This window comes from Danio rerio, chromosome 11, assembly GCF_052040795.2.
Source record: "Danio rerio strain M-AB ecotype USA chromosome 11, GRCz13ab, whole genome shotgun sequence".
NCBI classification, from domain to species: Eukaryota; Metazoa; Chordata; class Actinopteri; order Cypriniformes; family Danionidae; genus Danio; species Danio rerio.
Genome location: NC_141031.1, coordinates 28,123,367 through 28,139,937, shown reverse-complemented (window position 1 = coordinate 28,139,937; position 16,571 = coordinate 28,123,367). Strand labels below are relative to the sequence as shown.

Genomic DNA, 16,571 nt, shown 5'->3' with positions numbered 1-16,571 from the left:
TAAAATGGTAACAAAATGGTGTAAACAGCAGCCAGAAGCTGTTTACAGTGTACAACCTGAAAATAGTGGCATTTTCTTAGGATTTAAGTGCAAATAATTATATATACTATTTATTCTACAGATCCAATGATATTTTAACATGCATAAGTTGAATTTAGATGTATTAATACTGACATATAATTTTTTCAAATCATACAATTTTAATTATTTCACATCTTCAGGACATTTTCACAGCACTTCCTTTTTTATATCTGGAGAAAGTCTTATTTCTTTTAGTTTGGTGGGAATAAACCTGTTTTAATTTTGTTTAAAACAACTTTTTACAGTCAATATTATTCGTCCCCTTTTCCATTGGCTACTGAACAAACCACTGTTTCCTAAGGACTTGCCTAATTTATTATTATTATTTTTTTATGACTTGCTTAATTAACCTAACTTGGCTGGTTAACCTAATTAACCCAGTTAAGCGTTTAAAATGCACCTTAAGCTGAATACTAGTAGTTAGCTATTCATTCATTTATTCATTCTTTTTCCTTCAGCTTAGTCTCTTTATTCATTAGGGGTCGCCACAGCGGAATGAACCTAAACTTATCCAGCATATGTTTTACACAGCAAATGACCAGTACTGGGAAACATCCATTCACTCTAACATTCACACACATACACCAGTAGTTTTTTTCAATTCACCTACAGAGCATGTCTTTAGACAGTGGGGGAAACTGGAGCCCCTAAAGGAAACTCACGCAAACACAAGGAGAACATGCAAACTCCACACAGAAACACCAACTGACCCAGCCGGGGCTCAATACAGTGTCCTTTGTGCTTTGAGGCAACAGTGCTAACCACCGAGCCACCGTGCCACCCGTAATTAGCTTTATTACAAATGAATGATTAAAACTATTATGTTTTATAATGTGTTTTAAAAAATATCTCTGTTACACAGCTCTTGGAAAATATTTATTTTTTACTGGATACTTTACCTCAGTATTACGGCTACATTATAAAATATTTTGTGGCAATATCATAATGAGCATTTATGATAGTATGTATCAAATTAATGTTGCCTTACCAGGACACTAAAGCCCTCTGTACACCTTCCTTTAACGTAAACCGTATACATTTTCCTATTAATTCAATTCAATTTCAATTATTAACTGCACACTAAGCATTTTATGTGCACTTTTGGAGGATTTAAAATTTTTATTTAAAACAATGCTCTTACCATCTGATTTATGGTGAGAAAAAACATTCACCACTACAAATTTTACTCCCTACACTGCCAAAAAAGTTTTTCTTACATAAAGTTTTTATCTAATTTCTAATTAAAATTTCTAAGAATTCCCAAGTGATGCATTTTCAACAAAAGTACAATGTTGTTTTGTTTTCAAAAATAAATCGTCAAAATTAAGTGAGTTTTTCCTTAAAAAAGCTAAATTATCTGCCAGTGAGGTGAGTACAATGAGCTTGTTTTCAGTTTAAAATAAATGCCCTTGCATGCACTGGCAAATAATTTGATTTAAATTTGATGACATTACTGAAACACCCGCTTCGAAATCGAATGTTATCACTCGATGGAATAGACATTATCAGTGGTTATCAGCTGATAGATAAGTGCCAGAAGAAGCCTGCTAGTAGGTTTAGAAGGATGTTATCATCCATCCACATGGTTAATGAGCTATACTAACCTCTTAAGGCCCAAGCTGTTTTTTATATGTATTTTTTATTTCACTTTGCTATTTGGGCTTATTTGGAACCTAATTAAAATAAAAACCATATAAGTATAAAAATAAGTACTATCTTTTGATATGACGTATTTTTAGCAAAATTTATGTCTATATATGTGTGGTCCGAATTTACATAAAACACTTTTTCTGACTGTTTTTAATGCATATATAACATATATATATATATATATATATATATATATACATATATATATATATATATATATATATATATATATATATATATATATATTTATTTATTTTTTTTTTTTTTTTTTTTACTTGCTTCGACTATCAGAGTAAAATCTTTTTTTTCCCCCATTTTGCACAGTTAAAAAAGTATTTGGGACATTTCATATGCTGCAAAACAGTTGCAGTATGACACTGTCTGTAACAAAATCTAAAACATTCAAAGTATTTTAAATAGCCACTTAAGAGCTAAAATGTGCTGTCCACGTAGGTGGCCACTCAAGCCACTCAAGGTTGGGTTTAGGGTTGGGGTAAAGGTAGATGTTAATAAAATACAATTAATAGGAAATTTGATAAATGATATAGATAATTCTTGCTAACTTCCAGCCGCAACCGTATGTGATCTATAGCTGATTAACCATTTAGATGGATGATAACAGCCTTCTGAGCCTACTAGTAGGTGCAGAAGGGCCCTACTGGCCCATATCAACCAGCTGGTTACCACTGATAGAGCCCATTCAATCGAGTGATAACATTCAAAGCCGCTGACTGAAAACACCAAAAAAATTATTGTCTAGAAACTGCTTCTGTATTTAGGAATTTTTAGATATTTGGACTACAACAAAACATAAACTTTAAGTAAGAAACACATTAAATATAACATTGATTGATTGACATAACTTTTTTGCAGTGTTTGCCACTTCTGCTGTGTCAGTGGGGCGTTATTTGTTGTACTGGCTGTTCTGAGACTAAGTAGACATGCCATAATATAATACACCTCAGGTGTGCATTACCTACAAACAATTGAATGGACTGAACCAATTCTAACACTTACTCTACAGTGTACACAAAGGGACAACAAAGGGAACTGTATCAAAGTGTTACCAACAAAATATGAAATTCTATAAAGACAGATGCGCATATTCAATCTTACAAGCCTTCCTATAAATCACAGTTTACAAAATCATGAGGGACAAGGTCTCCACACAGCACGTTTTGTTCCCCTCAGGCAAGAAAAGATTTCCATACAAGAGCGTGAGGACATCCACAGTGCGTAAACTGAATAGCTGTGCTTTTCATAGAAATCTCTTAGGAATGAGTGACGAAGAAGAAAAGGGATTTTTCACCGAGAGATGCCAATGAAAAAAGAAGTGCGCCCTGTGTTTGGAGAGCGGCTGCCCTGGGGAGAATCAAAGACAAGGAGAGAGATGAGGGAGGGGGTTAAAACAAGTCTGTGCACTGCAGTATTGTGCATTAGTGGATCTCTTCAGGCTGGGATTGAGTGCTGACCTCTCTCTTCGCTCTCTGACTAACCCATGGGACTCGCAGCCTTCCTCCTTGGAAACGGCAGCTTCTTCTCTGCCCTTTCCCCTCGCGCCAAAACTACTCTTCACCTATTTTCACCTGTCAGTCTCAGAGTAATGGCTAATATCCTTCATTCCAAAAGGTTTGACAAAGGTACGATTATTACGCACAACCTTCCTGACGGATTCAAAGCATTCCTCAGAAATAAAAGCTTCATTCAAATTCCTGTGAGGTTGATTAGTCTTGTTTCAATACAAACCCATTACCGACTGCAAATTCAAGGTCTTTTTCGCGGGGTCTGAAACGGCTCACATGCTCCTGCTCTGTCCTTGAGAAGGCTTACCATTAAAATTGACGGCACGGATGTAAGTCAGCAGCATTCTTCCATCCACCGGGTCCATTTTGTCGCAAACACCCATTGAACCGGGACAGAGGTCGATGTGCATGCTGTGAAGAGCGTGGGCCATTGCGTACACCGCGTCGATCACAAACTGCACCTTGCCTTCCTGTTCGTACCCCGAATCCCGACCGATTCGTTCCTCTCCTGAAAGCAAGATGACAGGAATTGAAAAGGCTTTGCTGGGGGAATAATCTCTTTAGCTGTACTTTACACATCTTAAAAGCATATGAATGTGTGATCGTTCATGCACTACTGCGATTATGGGAGTAATTTGTCTGAAATTATTTCCTCGCCTGTGCATTTCCTCAGCCCGCCGTCGCCTCTGATTCCAGGCCGTGTCAGCTTGCATTTGAAGTCGTCCTCCCAGAATTCAGCAAACCAGATGTTCCTCCTGTTGTTTTCCAGGGATCTTGTGGTGAAGTATTGATCGAAACCTGAGAAACAGGTTAATGGGAGAGTTCACTCAAAGAAGAAAATCTGCGGTTGATTTTCTCACCTTACTAAAGGTTTAGTCTTCAGCAGATCATTAAAAAGGATTTTAGCTAAAAAGCATAACCCCTGCGCATTCTTAAAATGCGAATCAGCACTTTGAAAGTCATAAAAACAAATACAGGAAACATTAAATCATGAGGGCTGCACATATATCTTTTGCGAGTGCCATTCGCGCCTGCTCTTCTCACATAAATCCACTAGAGGGCCCTGTTGACTAACTCACTGACTGACTGACCAACCAACCGATCCCCATAGATATTTACATTAGATGTCGCCTACGCTGTTGTTGTCTATTAAAAGGAATGCATCAATAGAGCTGCCTTTTTAGTACAAGGTAGCGCTCCTTTGAAATGAATGTGGGACCAAGGTGCAGTGGAGGACTAGCCATCCAGAGTCTGAGATATAAACACACACACATATATATATATATATATATATATATATATATATATATATATATATATATATATATATATATATATGATCAGGAGTTTTTCTGGTGGTCAGTATGCACATATTTTTTTAAAATACAAAAATTTAAAATTTTACATAACTTTTTTAAATCGATAGATAAGTGATCGCACAAGAATTGCCGACAAAGAACGTGTGTTTGTGTGCATGGAAATGTATTAACCCCCTTTTCTACTTTCACTTCTCATTCTAATGGAAGGAGTGATTCCTTTGTGAATGAGTTCCCGTTATAAATGACTCGTTCAGTTAGCCAACAATAATACAAGTTTCTAGCACCGCAGCATCTTTTATGCAGCTGATTTTATTCAACAAAACTAGCATAAGCCTGGTATATTTAGTGCAAGTTGGTGCTACTTTGTAGGGGTGTCAAAATTAATTGTTTCTTCGGTGCACCCTGATGCAGACGCGGACAATTCTATATCGGTTCAGTAATAATCATACCGGTTATTATGTACTGATGTCATTTACCTCATATGCGTTCTGTTGCGAGGGAGGTGAGCGCAGGTATTTACAATACTCCAGGCGCAAACTACTTAAAAATGCAGAAACTGTGCACAATTTCACTGCATGTGCGTGATTTCTGGACAGTCTATCTCTGAAGCTTCCAGCAGAAGCCCCTGTTTCTCTGCAATTGAGGGAATGAAAGTGAACTCCATTTCTCTCTCTCACACTGTGGCACATTTCACCTGTTGGCGTGACTTTTCCTCTCGGCTACTGGCATGACTTTTCCTCCCCTCTCTTTTCCTCTCGGCTGTTACACTGATACTTCGAGATATACTGTAGGTATGCATTCCCGCGGCTGTACCTGTGCATTGTCGCGGGACCCGACCAGATTTCATGCAGCGCAAGAGTAAATTTCTGAATAAAGTGCGGGAGCCGTCGGTAACTCTGGTGTAATTTTAACAGTAGTGGGCGGTCTTACAATATCGTTCTCGAGCAAGCGAGCGAGCAAGCAAGCATGTGTGGCGTGTGTGTTTGTTTGGTACTGTCTATTAGGGTTGGGCATCTAAGCTATAATGCCGATCCGATACGCATCTTGATACAAAGAATACGATCCGATATATTAGCAATACATTTGTGACATTGCAATGCAACACGATACGATTTACACCCATATCATGATACAATGCGATAATTCAGCACTAACTAATTAGATCAAGTTTATGAGATGATGTAAGAAAGGATGCTGTGCCATTGAATGAGTTTGATTATTTATTAACCAAGTAAAACCAAGACTTTTTTTACAAACTGGCTTTTCTCTCAGAGCCAGAGTGTCAGTTTACAGTAGAGGGCCATTTTAGAACCTATAGCACATATTATTTAAGTATTTTCAAGATAAACAGAATGTATAAGTGCAATATATATTATACATGTATATATTTGCACTCTTTCAACATAAAGGTTTACCATTGCACAACAACAATTGTGATTAAACTTTTCAACTATGAAAACAAGTTTTACAAAGATATATTGTGCCACTGAATATTCAAAACTTAAGGTCGTGAACTAGCAGTGTTATGCTGCTTTGAAACATCACTGTCACTGTAAACAACAGGCTAATAAAAATATAAATAAATAAAAATTAACAGGAGGTGTTTAAAACCTTCGTTCTCCACGACATTAGGAATATCTTTGCAGATGAACAATGCAATAGCATTCGTTATTGGCGTAGAGCGCCATGTGGTGTTGTGTGTCTCTGTGTGTGTGTGTGTTTATACAGACAGCTTGTTGTAGCCAACCCCCAAAATATAACACTGTGTATGAAAAGCCTCATCAATGCACCGTGATGCTCCGAGATTTCAATTTGAACCGAATCGATGACATGATAATCAGAACCAAACCGAACCATGAGACCTTTATAGGTTCACACTTCTACTACTTTGCCTTATGGTCAGGGCAGTAAGAAACTGTATTATCATGAATACTTGTTGAGCACAAAAGTTCATAACATACAAAAATGTAAAAATTTAAATCTTACCTATGAAATGTTCTGCCTTTGTGCTTTGTTTTCTTTGTTTGCTCATTACTACACCCGTGCACAGTGTTAAAGTCCAGCATCTTCACATTGGCTTCAATCTTAGTGCGGCTGAATGACATTTGTCCTGGGAGTATTGTACAAATGTGGCGAAACTATTGACGCATACAATATCTAGTGTACATATCTGTGTCGAGCTAACTGGACAACCTGGTAACAGTGAAAGGAAAGCTGTCGACATGGAGGTAAGCTGTCAACTGGTTAGCGAAAAAAGAAACGCAGTCATATTGCCCCATAGCGTTCGTTTTAAAGACGAAATGCAGTCATACGTAGCTCTGGGTACATAATTAGTGATCTCCAGAAACGTATATAGGGCTATGTTTTCAGAATGAGCTTATGTTGCAACGTTAATCAGAACAAAAGTTGAGAATACATGACATTTGTAGAGTCATAGCAAAGTATAACCATAACAGACTGATAGTTTATAATTTGCATGTGTTTCAAAGGCATTTCAAGATAGTTTAAAACATTCGGCACAATAAAGTAAATTTGTAACTTTAAAGAATAATAATTTTACTGAATTATTAATACAATGAAGACTAGACAGCGAAATGAAACATTGCAATGCCAGATTTTTTTAATGTTGTGTAGAGAATACATGCAGCTTGAATGTTTTTTTTTTGTGTAGATACAGTAGAGTAGGGGGAGAGGCGGTATTTGTTTTGTAAGTAATAATCAGTTTCTCCAGTTTTCATGTTTGTCTACGGTAGATTAAGAAAGACAAGACTTATTCTTGTTCTTTTATTGTGTAGTCATTTGGCCTTCACTAGATGTTATTGTAAAGTCTGCTTTGTTGTTTTGGCCTTGCCTCCTCCTGAAGCATGTAGCTTACACTTCTTTTTACCTTTATAAACAGACAGAGAACTGCAGTGCACATCCTTAAACCAATCTCAAAAAATATTTTCCACAATAAGGAAGCCTTTCCTGGAATTCATTCATTCATTTTTCTTTTGCTTATTCCCTTTATTCATCAGGGGCCACAGAGGAATGAACTGCCAACTTATCCAGCATATGTCTTACACAGCGGATGCCCTTCCAGCATCCATCCATACACACTTATTAACACACATACACTATAGCAAATTTAGTTTATTCAATTCACCTGTGTTTTGGACTGTGGGGGAAACCGGATCATCTAGAGGAAACCCACGCAAACACGGGGAGAACATGCAAACTCCACACAGCAATGCCAACTGACCCAGCCGGGACAGGCAACAGTGCTGAGCCACCACATCACCCGCTTTTATTTAATGAAAATTGTCAACAGATCTTCTTGGAACCCTCAATGCCAATAAAGAAGCTTTAATTATGAGATTGTTACCTTAACTTAGTTGCAAGAATACAAACATTTTATTTTCAGCTTCAGTCACAAGGCAAAATCCACATAACAATTCTTCAAAAATATTGGGGGGAAAAACGGGATGTTAAATATAATTTTTGGTTGAACTATATCCTTTTCCCAAAGGAGAACTGACCAAAGACTGAGGCCAATATTTTTTTATTTCACTTGATGATGTTTTAGTCCTTTGCCACAGTTGACTTTAGCTTGCTCAGTTAGCAATTCACATTTTGTAATAATATGAATAAACACACCGAGGTAGCTTCTCTTAAAAAATAAATGTTCTTTTTAGACATCAATGGTTCCATGAACAACTTTTCACATACATGAAACATTTTTATTAAACAAAAGGTTCTTGATAGGGGAAAATACTTTAGATTATTAAAATGTTATTTAGATTAAGATAATATGATTAAGACTAAACCGTTCTTCTTATAACCTAAAATCATTTTAATTATTAACTATTATTATTTCTATTTATTATAATTAGCTTTTGAATACCACCCTGATTTCACCAAGTAGGACATGTTACTGGATTAATATCTACAGTTGATGTCAGAATTATTAGCCCCACTGAATTTTTAGCCTCCTCTTTATTTTTTTATCCAATTTATGTTTAATAGAGAGAAGATTTTTTTCAACACAATTTTTAAACATAATGGTTTTGATCACTCATCTCTAATAACTGATTTATTTTATCTTTGCCATGATGACAGTAAATAATATTTGGCTAATATTTTTCAAGACACTTCTACACAGCTTAAAGTGACATTTAAAGGCTTAACTGGGTTAATTAGGTTAACTAGGCAGGTTAGGGTAATTAGGCAAGTTATTGTATAACGATGGTTTGTTCTGTAGACTATTGAAAAAAATAAAAAGCTTAAAGGGGCTAATATTATTGTCCTTAAATTGTTTTTTTAAAAAATGTTAATTTTTATTCTAGCCAAAATAAAACAAATAAGACTTTCTGCAGAAGAAAAATTCATTGCTCTGTTAAACATCATTTAGGAAATATTTAAAAAGAAAAAAAATCAAAGGGGGGCTATAATTCTGACTTCAACTGTATGTTGATCCTGGAACAACATTCTAATCAGCCAATCAGAATTAAGGGATACTTTACTGTTTATGTTTAATTTAGGCTTATGGTTAGGTTTATGCACTTCTACATAAATGTTAACCTCTAATATTGGGAATGATTTACAGTTATGGTTGGTTTTAGGGGTAGGAAATAGGTATGAATTACATTTTTGAACAAAAATTATGCTCCAGGATCAACATAGATGTTAATTCAGGATCGCATCGTACTTGGCAAAATCATGACGTGCTTCTTTTGAAACCTTTATTTTTTCTGGGTTTAATTCTAACTGTTCAACAATAACTTAGTTATTGAACTGAATTAAATGGACTTAAGCTGAATAATGGCACTATTTACTTCTGTAGAGCTGCTTATAATGAAGCTGAATTTGATTCATAATTAATGAACTTACCAACACTGACTAAACAGAGCTGAACAAATACACTATTTAAAGCTGTGCATCTTCTTTACAGATAAAACTGAATTGATCTCTAAACGCATTCACTGCATAAAAGTTGTTTTGACAGTCTGAATTGCATATTATGTGATATAATACTAAATACCACATTTTTCCTTCATTAATTACAATAACATGTGCCTTTAGTTTTTACCTTCAATGGATGCCCGTTTGGGCAAGATGGTTACTGCACCCTCAGCCACGTCTTCCTGGTTCAGAATTGGTGAGATTTTTGCACCCCAGCTGTCAGATCCCACAAACAAAAAGTGACCAGTAAGATTGGCTCTTTTTGCAGCTTCTAGGACACGCCTACAACAAAAACATACCCAACAAAATCAGGTCAGAAAAATAACAAGTAATAATAACAACAAGTTTTTCTGGGTTACTGCAAAGGTTCAAGACACCCTGGAGTACTTTTTTGAAATTTTTACAAAATTGTGTGTGTTGAGCGTCAGTTGAGACAACATTAGCACCTGTCAGTTTTAATTGTGGGAAAAACTGGCTTTGAGCATTAGTCAGCTTATTTCAGCTTCCGGGTTTAAAATAATTTTTGGGGCGGGATTTCTTATCCTATGAGGAGAACCTGCTTCGTAATTACTCATGAGAGCACATGCTTTCAAAAGACAAGGAAGACCTGCCAAGCTGTGACAAAGACTGGGTGAGATCGTGTCCATACACCGCAAACAGTTTTTAGCTGTTCATGAAGGGTCGTATGTGTGTGTTTCCATGATTCACAGGGTTTGTTGCATGTTCTTTCCTGTGATGCTGTCAGGGCCGATACAGCAAAGCTGTTGGTTTGCAGCAATAATTTTTTGTCAGGAGAGCTGTACGAGAAATGGAGACTCGCGGACTTCGTCTTTTATCAGTTGAGTTTGTTACCATTCAGACACATTGCCTATATCCGTGCTGCTGTGTTCACCTATGTTTTAAATCATCCAGATTACTGACAGGGTTGATGGTTGAAACAGATAAGACAAGAGACTTGCTGCACTGCAATCCACTGTGTGTCTGCATTCAGACCCGGTGATTGAGGAGAAGTCCTCCTCATTTATAGTGTTTACATGATTATCTTTATAATAATATAACAAATTGTGGTTATCTGTATATAAATTTACGAATAACAAATGTAGCAGGGCATTAAATTACTGTTTATTTATTTGCAATTTAACTATAAAATCATGTATCTCCTCATGCTTTGTGTCTCATTTTGTGAGCCAACTAAAAACAATTGTTTGCTCCCCTCGTTTTCCAAGTGGTGCTCGCAGCAGAGCCATTTGGGCCAGCTGAGCTCCAGTGAGGGGGACCTTGAGCTTGAGCTGCACCTTTTTTGCACTTCTTCTACGAGTGATGTCACTGGGGGTAGGGTTAGGGGTGGGGTTGGTGTACACATTAAAACAGCATACAGGAGGAGCGAGAGCTCATGCTCCCCCTCGCTGGAGCTCAGCTCTGCTCAAATGGCTCTGCAGCGAGCACCCTCTCTCGTTTTCCCCTGATCTGCTGGCCACCCCACTCCTCCCTCTGCTCGCAGCGCTCCACGCCCATTATGAAGATTTTTTTTTACTAAATTCTGAGGTAGACTTGAACCGAAAGAGGGGGGTTTCACGACCTTTTAAACATTGCCAATATCCTTCAAACCACTATGCTTTACTCATTGTCAGTCAGCAAAAAAGATAATCAATTAAAATATAATTTTAAAAAAAAAAGTACAGTCATTTATTTGTGATGGATTTACTACGTTCAGGTCAGAAAAAAATACGCCATAAAAGTGGACACTTTACTTCCATTAAACACACTTTCAACATCTAGAAAACACTTTGATTTGACTCTTTAATAAGACGTCTAGCCCTTGACCCATGTGTGCATGAAATTAATTTCATTTTAAATTATGAAATGCAAATTAAACTGAATGAAAACTCATTATGTAAAACATTAAACTTCTTCTAATGCTCCTAAAATTCCCATTGTAGGGTGACTGATCTGTTCTCTAACATTTACCCAAGGCCACAGCTCCTGCTTCAGAATTACTACTAAAGACTACTCACTTGATGTCATCTTCATTAGCGAAAATAATAACCCCTCTGGCATTGGATGTCTCCATTAGCCTTTTGATGATCTTGTCAAACTCTCCAGGTCTCGGCTCCCGAGGAATTTTAATGGCCTGTGCGATGCAAAGACCTCCTAAATAAAAAATTTAAATAAAAAAAGAATAACGATTACAGTGATTTTTAAAAGAATGTAACAGCATTCAGTCTATAGCATGCCTGTCATTACATCTAGGTGACTAATAACTTGTTTACACACAGAAAATCTCTTAAATCCCCTGATCATTATCCTCTTTCCTCATCAAATACAACACCAGATGTGTTAAATCCTTGGATAGACGGTGATGAATTCCACTTCAGGAATGGAAAACCAGACTATGGATAATCTGGGAAAATTGAGCTGCAACTAGAAAGCATTTGCTTTACCTGCTTCCCTGGATATCTGGATGAAAGCGTCTACACCACTCTCTCCATAGTTGCCCTCTGATGCCAGAGTGGAAACATAATTCCACCCCATGGCTTTGACTATGTCCACCATGGCCTGGGCCTGGAAGGAATCAGGCGGCACGACTCGGGAGAAAAAGTCATAGCGGTTGTTGTCACTAAGCTCGGGTGCTGTCGAAGCATAACTGATCTGAGGAATCTGAAAAATTAAAGACAAAGAACACATCAGGACTCATCTGAATCCTTTTCACAGCAAAATTGCAGAAAGAACATGATTTTACTGGCTTTTGAAAACTGCAATATTATTTTCGGGTGATGCGTTTCAAAAGAATGTGAAGCATGGTTATAGTTGAAAGCATTCTGCTTGTAATGTCTGTGTTGTTTATTTAGTGCCAGCCATTTTCTACACATTTTGGATATATCTCTCGTTCAGCCTCAGAACTATTTACCTCACGTCACCCTACCGCCCTCCCATCTGCTATTTTGCACTACTGTTTATGGTCTACAGTTATTTCTACTGTAACTTGTTGTTTAGTGTGATTTGTATTTGTAAGCCACCGGTCCTACTGCACCCATCCCATTCTTAGCTGGGATTGAACCAGCAATACTTTGTATGAGAGTCTAACAAGGAGGCTAAAGACCATGGCCTCTAGCGTCTGTTGTTGGACACCCTTAGAGGACAAAGGAGTAAGGTTAGATGGCTTCTGTTACACTCACCCCCAAAAGCGTTCTCTTATCCCAGACGAGCCCACACTTTATGTAGCGCCAATTAGGTGTATTAAGTTTAAGATAGCACTCCAGGTTCAATAAAATAAATGCCAACAGAGATGTTGAATTTAGGCCCCTCTGATATAATTTAATGATGTAATGTAAATAAGGTAAAGTAGAATATAAATTTTCCCCAACGTTGAATAAATTACCAGAAATTAACGCTGTGAATAATAAATCAAAGTTAAAAAGAATAATAAAATGAAGTGCTATGCAGGAAAACCTTACTTCTCTGACCTCTAAAGGTGATGTAGCGACCAATTCTAGAGGTCATGGTCAAGCCCAGCTCAGAACGGGATGGGCGCAGTAGGACCGGTGGGCTACATGTGGGGGCTTGTCCGGGATAGGAGTGAGATTTTTAAGGGGATGAGTGTAAAGGATAAGGGAGCTCACAGATTTCACCTAAAATATCTTCATTTGTGTTGTGAAAATGAATGAAGACCTCATGAGGAGGGCCAGACGGAATCTGCGGATGTTTTTTTGCTATTTCTGCAGAGAATTTTGGTAAAAATCTGCGGATTTCTGCGGAATTATTTTGGGAGTATCCAGCGGAGTATTATAACTAAAACCTTAATATATTAAATAAAAAGTAATAAATTACTGAATAAAAACTGAATAAATTTAGATTTACGCATTTACTCAAGTAAATAAACAGAATTAATAATGGGCTAAAAATACTGCGGAAAATCTGCGGAATTCTGCGCACACAGATTCCGTGTGGGCCTACTCATGAGGTTTGGAATGACATGAAAGCGAGTAATTACTAAAAGAATTTTCATTTCTGGGTGTAGTAAGACTTTAACTGCCAGATGAACTTTGTAGGTTTCACTGACTATGTGATATAAGCTAAAGTGACTAAAACCCTCCAACAACAGGTTGACCAGATAAAAGCCCAGGAGATGAGCCAGTATAAAGCTGGTCAATTCAAATCTGTGGATTTCAAAAACATTCCACCTTTACAACTCATTCAAGTCACAGAGAAAGACTGGTAATCCACGAGATGACAAATGGACAAGAGCACAGGATAATGTGAAGAATCTGAATGGGCAATCAGTTCAACACCTAGGCCCGTAGCCAGCCCGTTGAAAGGGGTGGTTCTTTTATCTCAAAAAGTGGACCTTTTTGCAGTCATTCGAGGCAATTTTTCTATTTTCTGTTTTATTATGAGGTTCAAATACTGCATTTTAGTGACACTTTAAGCACTATTTTTTGCCGGATTAGCTTGTTAGATGGTGATCATAATCAAACTTTTTTTATGCAACAAAAATATTTCCTACATTTTGCTACACTTACAAAGTGCTTACCATAATATTTTACTATGAAGTGTTTATTTACAAATGTGCATTTAAACTGTAAGTCATTTCAATCTGTGTCTCATTTCAGATGCTGCATCCTGTGAAGGATGCATTCGAAGTGCGCTACTGTTGTGACGAGTCAGAAGCCATTGGATCCATTTGCTAGCTTTATTAGCACAATCACACACATGTAACAAAAAGAGGGACAAACCAGGAATCAGGTCGTGGAACAGGCAGAGTTCGGGGCAGGCAGAGAACATTCGCAGTCGTCGAAGCAAGCTAGAGTTCAGGGCAGGTGGATAACAATCACAGTCGTTACTAATTGCAAGGGTGTTCTGAGTGGTTGCTAAGGCATTGATATGCAGTTGCTAAGGTGTTCTGAGTGGTTGCCAGGTGGTTGCTAAGGTGCTGCTGGGTGGTTGCTAAAGTGTTCTAGGCCGTTGCTAAGGTGTTGCAAGGTGGTTGCTAGGGTGTTGTGAGTGGTTACTAGGCGGGTGCTATAGTGTTCTGAGTGGTTGCTAAGGCGTTGTTAGGTGGTTGCTATGGTGTTCTATGTGGTTGCTAGGCGGTTGCAAAGACATTGCTAGGGTGTTCTGAGAGGTTTCTAAGGCTTTGCAAGCGTGTTCTAGGTGGTTGCTAAGGCATTGCTAGGCGGTTGCTAAGGTGTTCTGAGTGGTTGCTATGGTGTTTTAGGGGGTTACTAAGGCGTTGCTAGGTGGTTGCTAAGGTGTTCTGAGTAGTTGCTATGGTGTTTTAGGGGGTTACTAAGGCGTTGCTAACCGGTTGCTAAGGTGTTCTGGGTGGTTGCTAGGGTGTTCTATGTGATAACTAAAATGCTACAAGGTAGGGTGGGGCTAGTAAGTTTAAACATCATCAGTGATTGGCAGATTGGTAGTCTGAGTTAAATGAGCCCAAACTTAAGTCTGTGGCTGCATCCGAAACCGCATACTTCCATACTTTATAGTGCGCTAAAATCAGTATGCGAGCCAAGTAGTATGTCAAAATTCATAGAATTTAAAAATCAGTATGCGAGAAGAACCCGGATGACCTACTTCTTCCAGCGAAATTCTAGCGTGTGCATCCCATAAACACTGTGCTATCCCATAATGCCCTCCGAGAGAATTCATGAATGGGAGCGAAGTGACGCAGCTGATGCGGGGAGGTCATGTGACCATGACAAAATTGCAGAAGTAGTACATCCGAGTTCCATTCATATTGCTCACAGTCATTCTGTATAGAATGAACTTTTCTAAAGACTGAGTAGTACATTTTGTTTTTAAATGCAGTACCTACTGAGTAGTAGGCGGTTTCGAACACAGCCTGTATGACAGTCTGGCGCAAAGTTATAAGGTCAAAAAGTTTGGTCCAATGTTAAGTCAATGGGACTTTTCTGGATTTTCAGGGTCAGTTTTCGGAAAACAGTAACTTGGATCAGTTAGAAAAGATATTGCAACTATATTTATTATAGTTTGGAGGTTTGGAGTTAGGGCGTACTCACACTATGTACAGTTGCCTTGAACCGGGCCAAAGCACGCTTGTCCCCCCTCCCGTCTTCCCCGACGGCCCGCACTCACTTTACATTCGGGCCTGTTCACGCTTAAGTCATCAATGATGCGCTGTTCAGTAAGCGATTTCGCTCAGCACAGTGGAGAGTTCTTCAGTTATATCGTTTAAGTCGTTTGACATGCAGTGACATGCAGTCTAATATTTCACAGATCGGCCACTTTTGATGCTCATAAACGATCATAGAGTCCTTGTGCTGCAGGAATTAGGAGATTTGCTGAAGGTGCAGTTGTGGTGCAGTGAGGGGTTTGCGTCTTTAATAAATTATGACAGTTTGCAGTCATTAAACAGTAAGAAGGATTAATTAATCCGTATGAAACATTCCCTTCAAAATCACGTCTCGCCTTCAGTTTCGGGCGCTGGCACATTTTGCACTCAAACACAAGCGTACCGTGCCAAAGCCCAAGTGAACCACGCTCCTCCAACCGGGCCAGGGCCAGCCAAGTGAACCGTGTCTGAGCCCGATTCAGAGGACTTACACTTCTCAAACGTTCCGGGAAACGGGCCTGGGCATGGTTCGGAATCGGATAGCATAGTGTGAGTAGGCCCTTAGTTTGGTGGTTGTAGTATGAACGGTCTAGGAGGAGATGAGTTCTTAAAATTGTCTAAGAAGAAGAAGACGAAAGAATAATACGTTTATGTAGTATAACAGTATGCTGGCTTTCTCAAGACACCAAAATGAAATAATTAAAACATAATTTCCCCAAAAAAATCAAAAGTTCATTAATTGTTTCGTTATTGTGATCACCACAGTGCATTGCTTTTTTATTTACTGAACTTGTATAAAAGGAATCTTACACTCATTCAATCGGTCATTTTCCTTCCCTTTAGTCCCTTTATCACCACAGCGGAATGAACTGCCAACTATTCCAGCATATGTTTCACGCAACACATACCCTTCCAGCAGCAACTCAATACTAAGAAACACCCATTCACACACACACACACACACACATAGACTCTGGCCAGCTT

General features: G+C 38.2%; 1 protein-coding gene across 1 annotated transcript in view; it reads right to left on the bottom strand.

Annotated features, from left to right (window-relative positions):
• grm6b (glutamate receptor, metabotropic 6b) overlaps positions 1-16,571 on the bottom strand; it is a 44,844-nt gene that overhangs the window by 11,531 nt on the left and 16,742 nt on the right. The window contains 5 exon segments of the mRNA NM_001080020.2: positions 3,562-3,762; positions 3,912-4,052; positions 9,642-9,796; positions 11,530-11,665; positions 11,956-12,172. Coding sequence (NP_001073489.2) covers positions 3,562-3,762; positions 3,912-4,052; positions 9,642-9,796; positions 11,530-11,665; positions 11,956-12,172 — 850 coding nt within the window.